The sequence below is a fragment of the Geotrypetes seraphini genome, chromosome 3 (assembly GCF_902459505.1).
Source record: "Geotrypetes seraphini chromosome 3, aGeoSer1.1, whole genome shotgun sequence".
Taxonomy (NCBI): Eukaryota; Metazoa; Chordata; class Amphibia; order Gymnophiona; family Dermophiidae; genus Geotrypetes; species Geotrypetes seraphini.
This window is the reverse complement of record NC_047086.1, coordinates 192,372,254-192,385,843: the sequence shown is the minus strand read 5'-3', so window position 1 is coordinate 192,385,843 and position 13,590 is coordinate 192,372,254. Positions and strand designations below refer to the sequence as shown.

General features: G+C 40.1%; 1 protein-coding gene across 1 annotated transcript in view; it reads right to left on the bottom strand.

Annotated features, from left to right (window-relative positions):
• ENDOU (endonuclease, poly(U) specific) overlaps positions 1 to 13,590 on the bottom strand; it is a 58,264-nt gene that overhangs the window by 29,097 nt on the left and 15,577 nt on the right. Inside the window, exons 2-3 of the mRNA XM_033935379.1 lie at positions 4,158 to 4,277; positions 2,635 to 2,688 (exon numbers count right to left, since the gene is read on the bottom strand). Coding sequence (XP_033791270.1) covers positions 2,635 to 2,688; positions 4,158 to 4,277 — 174 coding nt within the window. The remainder of the gene's footprint in view (positions 1 to 2,634; positions 2,689 to 4,157; positions 4,278 to 13,590) is intronic.

The window sequence follows — 13,590 nt, the reverse complement described above, 5'->3', positions numbered from 1 at the left end:
TACGTTTAGGCACTTTTTCTGTAAAGCAGTGATTTTCAACCTTTTTTATGTTGTGGCACCTTTGACAGATAATATTTATGTATGTGATATATTGAACTCTAATACTGACAGCTCAACAAAAACACTCCTAAATATTTAATTGTTGACAGTAAGTATAGTGTGAATTTACTTACCATCATCTAGTTATCAGATAGGGTTCATTAAATCAATCATTTTTAGATGCTTCTTGTGCAGTGGAGCAATTCCTAAGTGGAAAGTAGATGGAGCCCTCAGGAGACCCCTTTAAGTTTTTCCAGCTCCATCCAATTTCCACCTAGGTATTCCTCCATTGCAAAAGAAGCATCTAGAAACAATTGATCTAATGATTTCTCTGTTAGTAGTGATAAAGACCATTCCTAATCAATAGCCTTTCAAATAACTGAGCACTGATGAGGAGGCTTTCCAAAATGGTCAATCAGAGAAGAGTTCTTATGTGTGGATCTGAAAAGAGGATGTGGCCATGGGAAGGGCATGGGCTAGGGTTACCATATGGCTCCAGAAAAAGGAGGATGGATTCTTTATTTTTGGCAACTTTCATCCAGGGTGAGGGATTTCATTTAGGGGAAGATAGTGGGTAGGGGATGGAATTAAGGGGGGTGTAGATAAGATTGAATTAATTCATATGGAAATTAAATTTGAAAGAATTATTTAAATTTGTATGAAATATTATTGTGATTCTTATTGTATTGAATGTATTGTTGTATTATCCTATTGTACTGATTATTTGATTCTTTCAATAAAAATTGTTATACATAAGGAGGATGGATTGAGACATCCGGGTTTTACTTCTACTGAAAGCAATGGAAGTAAAACCTGGATGTCTCAATCTGTCCTCCTTTTTCTGGAGCCATATGGTAACCCTTGCATGGGCAGGCCAGGGGCATTCCTAGAATATTTTTGTAGTGTTATAGAATAAGAATATGGCACATCTGTGCCTATGTTAGGCGTAAGAATTTACACCAGCAGTGGCATAGTAAGAGTGAGCGGTGCCCTCCCATGCCACATTCCCTGCTTCCTTCTGCCGCCCGCACGCCGCCTTCCCTTTCCTCATACCTTTTAAACTTCTCTGGCATGAGCAACATGCTGCCCATGTTGGCTTCGACTCCCCTTTGATGTCGCTTCCTAGGCGCGGGTCCCGGAAGTGACATCGGAGAGAGCGCCAAAAAGGGACGGGGAAAGGCAAGGGGCGCATGTGGCAAGAAGAGGAGCAGGCGGGCGAGTGAGCAGGGAGGTTCGAGAGGAAGAGGGGTGCCGCCGTGCCTTTAGGAAGACCGCGCCCAGGGAGGATTGCACCCCTTGAAGGCCCTTCCTACGCCACCGACACTAGGTTTCAAAACTAGAGTGCGGATCCTAGCGTTAAGTGCTATTCTATAAACGGCACCCAATTTGGAGAGCTGTTTATAGAATAACACTTGAAGGGGAATTTATCAAAGGGCGCTAAGCGCATTGGCACGTGGGTTACCACATGCAATTACATTAGTGCACACTAACCACTAAAGATGCCCATTATATTCTTATGGGCGGTTTTAGTGGTTAGCGCACGCTAACTTACTATTGCCCTTTGATGAATTCCCCCCCTTAAGTGCTCATTTTTTGGGTACCCAAATTTAATGCCATTTACTGAATTTAGCCCATAGTTTATAGAATACTAAAAATTACAAGTATCACTTGGCGCACTTAGGTATGCCAATTTAGGCCTGCCATTGACTTAGGCGCACTAATGCCAACTTATACTAGTATTTTTTTTTTAATTCCAATAAATTGTTTATTAAAATTTCAATGGTCAATGCACAAAACTTTAGAAAAAAATAAGAAGAAACCATGCAACTGGTAATACAATTTCTCTCTCTCATCTTCCACATAGATATGACCCCCTTCCCTCTTCCTAAACTCCTCCCTCCCCACCTGGCACCTTACACTAGTATTTTATAATGGCATCTTGGCACCAGGGTGCTATTACAGAATTGGCACTAAGCTTAAGGCACTTGAGCACGTAGGCTGAGACACCAATTTATTGAATTGCTGCCTTAGTGTGCAAGACCTTTATCAATAACAGCCATAGTATTAGCCATTCCTTTCTTAAATAAGGCATCAACAGTGGCAGTCTGGGATTAAGCAGAGATGTGACATTCAAGGTCCACACATTGACCTGTTTCTTTCCTTTGCATGTAACCTCAGGCTACCTTGCAGAATGTGCCATGGAAGGGAGGGGTAGTAAGGAAAGGTCAAGGAGTTCCAGTGTTAGAGTCTCACTCTCACTTACCTGGGAAACTTGGGGTTGCACATGAGAGGTGAGAAAGAGAGAAGACTGCCTGGTGTTATCCCAGAGGAGCGTGGAGACGGTGCATGCATAGAAAGCCTTCCAGCAAAAATAGTGGAGGCCTAAGCAATAACCAAACCCAGCATTGAGGACAAGTACAGAAGATTCTTTTTTTGCAGGGAAGTAATGGAATAAAGTCAGGGATCAGGTAGAATCAGCAGTAGTATTGTGGTAACAAGGAAGAATTGACCAAAGAGATTTAGCATCATATTATATATTTCTATATTGCTGTTATTTCCAGAAAGTTAAAGATTGCAGAGTGAGTCAGCAGTTACCTGGGGATCCTGAGGGTGGCTTTGGTGAAGATTCTAAAGTTTCATCACTGGCATCTGTAGTATAACAAGAAATAAAAAAAGTTTTACCGTGGACAGCAACATAATGCATAAATATTATGGGCTCATAATTGAAAGAAAAATACGTCTAAAAACCTGTACAAGTCGGCAGTGTCCGAATCGAAACGGGTTTTTAGATGTATCCAGAGACTTTTTAGGCCTCTGAATCCTGCTTTGCGCCCAGAGCTGAAAGGGGCATTTTTGAAGGAATGGTGAGGGTGAGATGTGGGCTGACCTAGACTTCATCATACTGCAGGGATAATCAAAAGTTTGACGAGGCTGCCTGGACGGAATTTATAAGTTGTGATTTAGGTGATCTAAAAACAGGTATAAGTGCCCAGAAGGTATCCAAAGTGACCAATTAACCACTGCAGACACAGACTCCCCCCCACACTCCCCCAGTGATTACTGACCCCCCCCCATAAAAATCAGAATACAAACGTATACACCTGCCTCCAGAACATCAGCACCTGGCATAGGAAAGCCTAGTAGAGCTGCACAGAGGTAGCTTAAGTGGTCGGGGGGGGGGGGGGGAGGGCTAGCCAACCATAGAGAGGAGGACCCAGGCCCATAAGCCACACTAAATATTGCATTCATAGTGGAAAATGTGAATCCACCAAGAAAAACCAAAACCATACTATACTGCCATATAGGTGGCACCTGCAGCCATAAGTGCTATTGGGGTTGCAGATAGGTGGGTATAATAGGTTTTTGGGGGGGCTCACCATGACCTATAAAGGAGTTGTGGTGAGATGTTTATGTGGCACTCTTTTTGTGAAGTTCACAGCAGTGCCCTGTAGGTGAGGGGTCAAAGTGCACGAGACAAAGACGTGCTGAAAATGCTGCCCAGACAATTGTGTGCAGGATGTTTGCGTGCTGGAATTAAACACTATTTTAAAGCGCTACGAGGGTGTGTGTGTGTGTGGGAACCCCCCCACACACACACACACACTTTACTTTGAACTTTTGGCACTCCTGTTGGGGTGGGTGGGGGAACCCCCTCATTACAGAGGAAACTGTAATTTTTCCCTAAAAAAGAGGGAAAAGGCTGTTTTCTCGATAATGGGGTGTTTCCCCCAAACACCCCCCCCCCCAATGGGAGTGCCAACAGTTCTAAGTAAAATGTGTGTGTGGGATTCCCCCCTCACATCCTTCCCTCGGAGTGCTTTAAAATACTGTTTAAATCCAGCGCGCAGACATCCTGCATGCAATTGTCAGGGCGGCGTTGTCTTACGCGCTTTCATCTATGTACCGCCCTGTAAGGTGCCCCACTACTCTTTCGCCATCACTTTGCTCGAAAAGGAGGACATGTTCGGGGAAATCCAGATGTCTGGTAACCCTAGTTTTAATATTAATGACCTCGTTGTGCTAGATTTGCATAGCAGAGTCGGAGGTTGCTAGGAAGCTCAGAAAAGACCATGGTGATCTGAAGCGGGGTGAAAAATGCGCATGAGAGGTGTACTCACAGCGACATAGATGGTAGTCTTTGCAGCAGTCCCCAAACCTCTCGCAGTGGTCATTACACTGGCACAGAGAAGCCCGATTAAACTTCTGTCCGCAGCGGTTCTTGCATGAATCCTCACAACCTGCAGGAGAAAAAAAAAATGATTGAAATCTTCAGGAAAGTACAAGTGGCATGAAGATGTGCAGAAGGATCCATGAAAAGGAGCAGAGTGTGCCTGGTCTTCAAAATCTTTCTTTATTGGTAGCAATTAAAATATGTGCAAACAGTCTAAAAAAAGTCACATAAATATGGCGGATAATAATTTCAAAAGAAAACAAGCCAAAACTGCAGATGTGTACAACGCTGTAGGCAAAATTTATTGTGACAACCAAACTATATATTAAAACCTTTTTACCAAACAGGGGACCCAACACGGTCCATGTTTCGGACAACCTTCGTCAGGGGTCCTATTAGGTACAGATATAACATAAAACACAATATTAAAAATACAATATTATAAACAGATATAATGATAATAAAGGTAAAAAGATAACAAATAATAAAGGTAAATCAACCAGATGATCTTGTGACCATAAACTATAAATTATTAAAAAACGTAAGGACAAGTATATATGTTATAAAAACAAGGGGGGATGAGTGCGCATGCAATGTCACTAAAGTGCATGCACAAAAGGTAACAAACAGTCAAAATACGAAAATAAGTGACTACTAGTATTAAAGTTGAGTGAAATAAAAAGCCATTATGGTAGTGCAAAGAAAGGAGAGAAAAAAGAAAAAGGGGAAACGGTGCTATGATAATACAGAAATAATAACATAATTTCAAATCATGGACTCGACACGGCCCATGTTTCGGCTATAGTGCCTGCATCAGGCGTCCCAAGTGATAAAAACAAACCACTAATGACATCCAAATTCACCAAAAGATAAAATCAACCATAAATGAAATCCAAATGCAGAATGACAGCTGCAGCCTCACATAGAGTGACACTGAAGTGTAAAGAAGGCAAGCTAATATCTCTGTAGAATGGAGTAAACAACTGAAGCCACGATCCCACCATTGCTTAGCCCAACATCACATCAGCAATTAGATATCTTGCAGAAGCCATTCTATTTTATTCTTTTCCGTTCTTAAGATTTATAGCCCGTACTAATCTCAGCACTAGATTCTAGGCAGATAACAATCAAAGATCCCTATAGCATACATTTTACAGTGCAATCTATAAATCAGTTAAAAGTAACAAATCATTCAAAATAATAAGTCTTTACAACTTTCAGAAAAACACCTGAGTTGACTGCTAAAATAATAAAATGAACAGCAATTCATAGATGAACACTATCCCCCTCTTTTACTAAGGTGCGCTATGCTTTTTAGCATGCGGTAAATATTAGCGCGCACTAATCATGCTCTAAATGCTATTAGCGGTTAGCGCACGCATTGATTTAGCTAAATGCGTGCTAAAACGCTTAGTGTACCTTTGTAAAAGAGGGCCTATGTAGAAGCAATAAACAAAACTCTTCTAAAATAATAGCAAAATGAAGGTAATCACAAAACTAACAATCTCTACGAACCTAATAAAAACATGGTGAAAGATTAAAAAAAAAAATAAAATGATAATCTTAGCTTACATACAGTAACTTTCATTCAAATGACTGTAAAAATATAATAAAATCCTAACCTTTAATGATGAGCCCCCTAAACCTGCTTTGTATTTATTTTCAAGTGGAATGCACAAGTATTGATTTATTTATATTCTCAGTCATTTGATTACATTCTTCTTTCCAAAAAACGTGAAGTGAATTACAGTAAAAAAAAAAACATTAAACACAATAATTATCCATAATAAAAATAACACTAACCTCCACATTCCCTTTGAAAATTACCCCACAGAGAAGTACCCACAGATATTTGTACCTGCTTTTTTTACAAACATTATTTTGTTTCAAACTGTGTAGATTTGAATATGGAATATGTAGTTTTTATTTTCCCAGTCTAAACATGCTGCTGACTCAACTTACTGTTTACATAGTAAAAAGTATGCACTATTTTAATCCCTAAATGTACTTGGACCTCAGGATAATTGAGTTTTTAGGGCAGGGGCGCTCAATATCAATCCTCAAAGACCACAACCCAGTTGGGTTTCAGGATTTCCATGAAGAATATGCATGAGTTCTATTTGCATGCACTGCCTCCATTGTATGCATATAGATCTCATGTATATCCATGGTAGAAATCCTGAAAATCAGACTGGGTTGCTGACCAACAGATATTGAGCACTCCTGATCTAGGGGGTAGTTCCATAAGTGGGTGCCTTCATTTCATCCTGATGCCATGTGTTGAGAGTCTAATCTATAATAGTATCTGGGCACCCAATTTTCATTATAAAATAATAGCATAGTCCAGTATCAGTGCATTTAACATTTACATGTTCACACTTACATTAGCCATCGAGATAATGATAAAATGAGGACAATGGTTAAAAGAAAGAAAGAAAAAAACCTTAGAAGAGCAGCTGCAATGGTCAAATTTTTACATCTGACATGGATGATCAAAAATAACATCCTGGAAGCCCAGACCATATATATTCCATGTATTAAAAAAAGAGGAAGGAAGGCCAATTGACAGTTGGTATGGTTAAAATAGAGCTAAAAGAAAATCCTTCAGAAAATGGAAGAAGGATCTGACTGAGAATAATAGAAAACGGCACAAGGAATGGCAAGTCAAATTCAAAGCGCTGATATGGAAGGCAAAGACAAACTTTGAAAAGAAGATTGTGCTGCAGGCAAAAGCACATAATAAAAACTTTTTAGGTATATTAGAAACAAGAAGCTGGTATAAGAATCAGTTGACTGAGGGGTAGAAGGGGAACTCAGGGAAGACAAAGCCATAGTGGAGAGATCTAATGACTTCTCTGCTTTGGTCTTCACCAAGGAAGATGTGGGGGAAATAGTGCCGGAAAAGGCATTCAATACTGATGAGTCAGAGAAACTGAAACAAATCTATATAAAACTGGAAGATGTAATGGGGCAATTTGACAAATTAAAGAGTAACAAATCTCCTGGACTGGACCAGGAAATGCAATATCTTCTTGCACCGAGGATTTATCTCCAGGGGCTTCTGCCCAGAAGGGAGGAGTTAAGACGGCTGTTGTAGTGTGAGATTCAATCATTAGGCATGTAGATAGCTGGGTGGCTGGTAGGCATAGTTGAAGGGTTAGAAAGAAAGTTTGCCTTTTTGTGGATGACATGAAGATTTGCAATAGAGTGGACACTCTGGAAGGAGTCGAAAGCATGAGATGTGATCTAAAAAGATTAGAAGTTTGGCCTAATGTTTGGTGGTAATATTTAATGCAAAGAAGTGTAGAGTGACACACATGGGGTTTATAAACCCAAAATACAGTAGTTGTATTTGATAGAGGGTGAAAGGCTAATAAGCACTGACCAGAAGAGGGGCCTGGAGTGATAGTGCTGGAAGATCTTAAGGCAGCGAAACAATGTGACAACAAGACAGTTGGTGTAGCCAGAAAGATGCATAGAGGCAAATCCAAAAGAAGAAAGGAGGTGTTAATGCCTTTATATAAGTCGTTGGTGAGGCTCCATTTGGAATATTGTGTTCAATTTGGATGGTGTATCTCACTGATATCAAAAGACTTGAGGCGGTTCAGAGGGAGAAGACAAAAATAATATGGGGCTTGTGCCAAAAGATGGACTGGAACACCTCAGTATGCATACGTAGAGGAAAGGAAGGATAAGTAGGATATGACACAGATATTTAAATACTTAAAAGGTATTCATGTGCAAACTTATCTTTTTCAGAGATGGGGAAGCAGTAGAATTATGAGTTGAGGTTGCAGGGTGGGAGACTTAGAAGTACTATCAGGAAATACTTTTATCATGGAAAGAGTGGTGGATGCCTGTGTAACCAAGGTTATAAATAATTTTTTTTTTTTTTTAAAGATATTCCTGTAGGTTTAAGAATTTTGAGCTGTATGTGTCACTTTTGGAATTCTGGCAGTACAGCTCTCTCCAGGAAGTATTTTATGCTAGCTTTTCCCTCTTTTTAGAAAAATTCTCACTTTGACTTGTAGGGTAACCTGACTACAGAAGGTAAAGTAAGTGAAAATTGATATTCAAAGAGGGAGGAGTTACACCTGGAATGCTCTCTCATGGGAGGTTGTGAAGCAACAGCAACAGAATTCAAGAATGCTTGGGATAAACACAGAGAGCACAACATAGGGAAAGGATGGAATCCAATTAAAGCAAAATGTAAATGACCTCATAACTGCAGTGAGCTTTGATGGCAGCTTCAGAGGTTGGGAAGAAAGACCAATGCCAGACAGACTCCTACGATCTGGCTCCTATACATAGCAAAAACAAATCTGGATCAAGACTGGAGTGGTCTTCAATGCCAACTATAATAGTTGGGAAATAGGACTGGTGTCGGGCAGACTTCTATGGTCTCTGCCCCAAAATTGGAAGAGAGATAAAGTATACCAGTTTTTAATCATGAAGAATTGAAATCTCTGGCTACCTTGTAGGACCAACTGGATGGACTGTGCAGGTCTTTATTTGCCAACTGGAAGACCTAAACATGTATACTTTAGAGGAGAGGAGGGACAGGGAAGATATGATACAGACATTTAAATACTTGAAAGGTATTAATATAGAACCAAATCTTTTCCAGAAAAGGGAAAATGGTAAAATTAGAGGGCATAACTTGAGGTTGCAGGGAGGCAGACTTAGGAGTAATGTTAGGAAATTCTTTTTCATGGAAAGGGTGGTGGATGCCTGGAATGCCCTCTCGAGGGAGGTGGTGGAGAGGAAAACAATGATGGAATTCAAAAAGGTGTGGGGTAAACACAGAGGATCTCTAATTAGAAAACAAATGGTATAAGACAGACTTGTACAGTTTGTGTCCCATATATGGTGATTCGGTATAGGATGGGCTGGGGATGGCATTAATGGGAACATAAGAACATAAGAATTGCCACTGCTGGGTCAGACCAATGGTTCATCCTGTCCAGCAGTCTGCTCACGCGGCGGCCCCAAGGTCAAGACCAGTGCTCCAAATGAGTCCAGTCTCACCAGTTTAGCATGAACTTGTCCAACTTTGTCTTGAAATCCTGGAGGGTGTTTTCCCCTATAACAGACTCCGGAAGAGTGTTCCAGTTTTCTACCACTCTCAGGGTGAAGAAGAATTTCCTTACTTTTATACGGAATCTGTCCCCTTTCAACTTTAGAGAGTGTCCTCTCATTCTCCCTGCCTTGGAGAGGGTGAACAGTCTGTCTTTCTCTACTAAGTCTATTCCTTTCAGTATTTTGAATGTTTCGATCATGTCCCCTCGCAATCTCCTCTTTTCAAGGGAGAAGAGGCCCAGTTTCTCTAATCTCTCGCTGTACGGCAACTCCTCCAGCCCCTTAACCATTTTAGTCGCCCTTCTCTGGACCCTAACTTGGAATATGAGGATGTTACTGGCCAGACGTTACAGTAGATATCCTGTAAACAACGGGATGGTTAGATAGGCTGTGAGCTTAGATGGCAACTTCAGCAGTTGGAATCAAGGACAATACCAGGTGGACGCAGGGAGAGGGGAGACATGATTGAGACATTTAAATACATCACAGGACGTGTCGAGGTGGAAGATGACATCCTTTTTCTCAAAGGACCCTCGGCCACAAGAGGGCATCCTCTAAACTTAGAGGTGGGGGAAATTTAGTAGTGACACCAGGAAGTATTTCTTCACGGAAAGAGTGGTGGATCACTGGAACAAGCTTCCGGTGCAGGTGATCGAGGCCACCAGCGTGCTTGACTTCAAGAATAAATGGGACATCTACGTGGGATCCCTACGAAGGTCGAGTTAAGGAACTGGGTCATTAGCATTCAGACTTATTGGTGGGTCAGTTGAGTGGGCAGACTTGATGGGCTATAGCCCTTTTCTGCCGTCATCTTTCTATGTTTTTCTATGACTTTAGGTCTATGGCCCAGAAATATCAAAGGAAGAGACAAGTTAATGCAATCAATGTATTTTAATGAGAATAATTAATTGACAGACTGGATGGTCTGTTCAGGTCTTTATCTGCCGTCATTTATTATGTTACTATGTTAACATTTATTATGTTATTATATTACTACATGATAAAGGGAGATAGGAATGATTTCCCTATAAGGAAAATCTAAAAGCTTGTAACCTGTCTGCCAACCTTAGTTTCTCTTTATTTTCTGGAAAACCAGTTCTTCCCATTGCTGTTGAGCAAAGCCCTCTATCATGCACCTGCTGAGACTAGAGGGCAGTTAGCTCAAACCCTAAATTGCCCTTCCCTGTTCTCAGAAAGGCAGGAGACCAACCTGTTGGATGACTTGCCATTCTCCCTAAGGTTGTGGCTTCATTGCATAGATAATAAGAGAAGACTTAACCAGGAAGTAGAATTTCCTTTTGAAGAACGGCCAGGAATTCCTAGCAGCCGATGAATCTGCAATTAAGGAGCACAGCACACACCTGCCCTTGTGCTCTCTAAACTGCTGCAGAGGAAGGTCCACCAGATTTCATCACACAACAATACAGTAAGCTGAATTCTTCTAACCACTAAAAATATAGGCAAAACTAATTTGGTAGGTGTTCTTAATTAACTAATCATTTATATGAACCTTGACCCTGTCACACTGGGCTTTTTTAATTAAAGTCTTTCACCCAACAACATTTTCACCACAGTTTCAGTTTGCAAGGGAGAGGAGAGGATGTGTTTTTTTTAAAGCTGGCTGATTCTACATTCTTAAGTTTTATAACTGATATGGGAGAGATTCCACAAATGCCTAATGACTGCTTCTTTAATGTTTTACAGCTATTGCCAATAAGTGATACCTGTTGAACAACACCCTTTGGGTACATTTAGTAACTTTTTAATGTGATTTTATTCATTATCACAGTCTGTGATTTCATGTTCTTATGTTTTTGATTGGATCATTTATTGTGAATGTACCATAATATAACATAAAATTTTATTTGTATACCGCAATACACCGTGAAGTTCGATGCGGTTAACAGGAGTTAACAGAAAAATTGTACAAGTAACATAGGAGTACAAATAACAAAGGATTCCAGCCTGAAACTAGCAAGAAGAGAAAGAAGAACACATCTTTGCTGTTTCTGCCTAATGCATTCTGGGTATATGTACCAGAACTGTATTCTAGTCAAGGACATCCAGTTATGCCTATGTGATCTTCCCATGTGAATCTTGGGGGAGGCATACTCCTATGCTGTGCTTATCTATCGAAGGCGCCTCTGTCTCCCAGATAGTACGAGACTTTATACAGAAAGGCTATTCATCTAAGTTCTGTTTCTGGATTGGTCCGGAGAAGTCATCTGACGAGATCCAAGTGAAAAGGTGCTAATTATAATTTAGTCTGTGTTAGGACGTGGGTGAACTCGCATCTCATCACAGGTGTTCTCCACGCACATCTTTTATAATAATTAAGACCTGAACAGTTACCTCGTGTGTCTCTCTGCCTGAGAGAAAGCGAATCGGACCTTAAACAGATCTGAATTCCATCACATCAAGGAAACCTTTGCTGCCAAACTAAATTACAGCTGTGCCTATGGCTGACAAACTCTTGTCCCTGTAACAGAAGGATTTCTATATCTGCTAAGCTGAGGAGAGACGTCTTCCATTTCACCTGATTCTATGCTAAGGCCTAATTGAATAGTGATATAAGGAACTTATTATCTTATCAGCTGGGGTTAGATAGAGAATCCTATTGTGATATAGGATAAGGCTTGTAAAGCTACTCTTGGTGATAACTGTAATAGATTGCTGCTAATCAGGAATTGTTATTATAAGGAATTGTTTAATGTGTGTAAGAATTAGTTTTACTTATTTATCTAGCAAGTGTGTTGTGATAATTGTGTACTGAGTTTCATATATGTAATCGGATATTTTGTGAACAATATTTAGTTATTGCTGCTGGTTTTTGAATTATATTTTTCTATTTTCATAATAAAAGTATTTCTCATTAGCCTGGGTCTTGTGTCGTGTAAGTAGGCAAAGAAAGTTGAACCTGGATGAGATATTATGGTCTTCCCTAGAAACTAACAGGCATGTATTTGTGTATGTAACTGATTAGTGGACCATAAATCTTTCAACAGACCTAGTAGGAAGAAGGGAGATTTCACACATTATTGCAACAAGAAGTATTGCTCAAGAAGAATAAAAACATAGCCTCAATACTGGAACATTAAAACTTTATGTCTCAACAAAGTGCTGTCATTAATTACAACTTGACAATATTAATATTAAGTGCCTTTCTTAAAATAGCTGAAATCAGACATTAAAAAATTTCTTTAAAACTCAAATCCTTGGGACTTAACTTTTAAGATGTTTATACATTGCTTTTTTTCAGACCCTATTCATTGTGCAAGTACAAGTAGCCCAGATAAGTACTCTGGTCTTTTACTCAATTTCTAATTAATTTTTGTTTTACTTTAAAACCAAGTCACTCTGTATCAATGTATTCTTCTCTTTTGGTTCATACAGGAAGTCTCAGCAGTTAAGAAGACTTTTCCCAGACTCAGGTAAGTTGTTTTAAATAAGTAAAACCTCATTAAAAACTGGTACAAGTATAAAGTGCTTTTCTCCTCTTTTAAAAATCAGCCATAAAACAGAGTTAACCTAGTGCAGGGGTAGACAATTCCAGTCCTCGAGAGCCACAGGCAGGTCAGGTTTTCAAGATATCCACACTAAATATGCATAAGATAGATTTGCATCTCAAGGAGGCAGTGCATGCAAATCCATCTCATACATATTCATTTTGATATCCTGAAAACCTGACCTGTCTGTGGCTCCTCGAGGACTGGAATTGCCTACCCCTGACATAGCGCAACCTGTTTCCTCACATGTGGCAGATGGCTTGGACAGGTATTGTACTCTTATTTCCTCATTTTCTGATTGTTTCTTTTTAACTCTGAAACTGAATCAGTATCATATTTTTTTACTCTGCCACAGGGAAACTCCACCTCTAGAAGGATTTTTGAATCTCAGACCATGAAAGTCTGCCCAGCCATGATCCAAATGGCTGGGGCTCCATCAAAGAGCCCTCCCAAGGCCTGTGCTACACCGAATTATATAGGAGGTCACAGATTGTGCAAATCTGTCTGGTACTGGCCTTACTTCTTCAATTTAATACCATTCATATTCTAATTAGCGATCCTCTGTGGTCTTCCATGCTGTTTGAATTCCATGACAATTTTCCTCTCCACCAGCTCTCTCAGGAGGGCATTCCAAGCATCCACCACCCTCTTCTTGAAAAAGAATTTCCTAACGTTACTCCTAAGTCTATCACCCCCTCAATCTCAATTTATTTCCTCTTAGTTTTACCTATTTCTCTTTTCTGGAAAAGATTTGGTCCTATAATTAATACGGTGTCAGGTCAAAAGCGTGCCGGG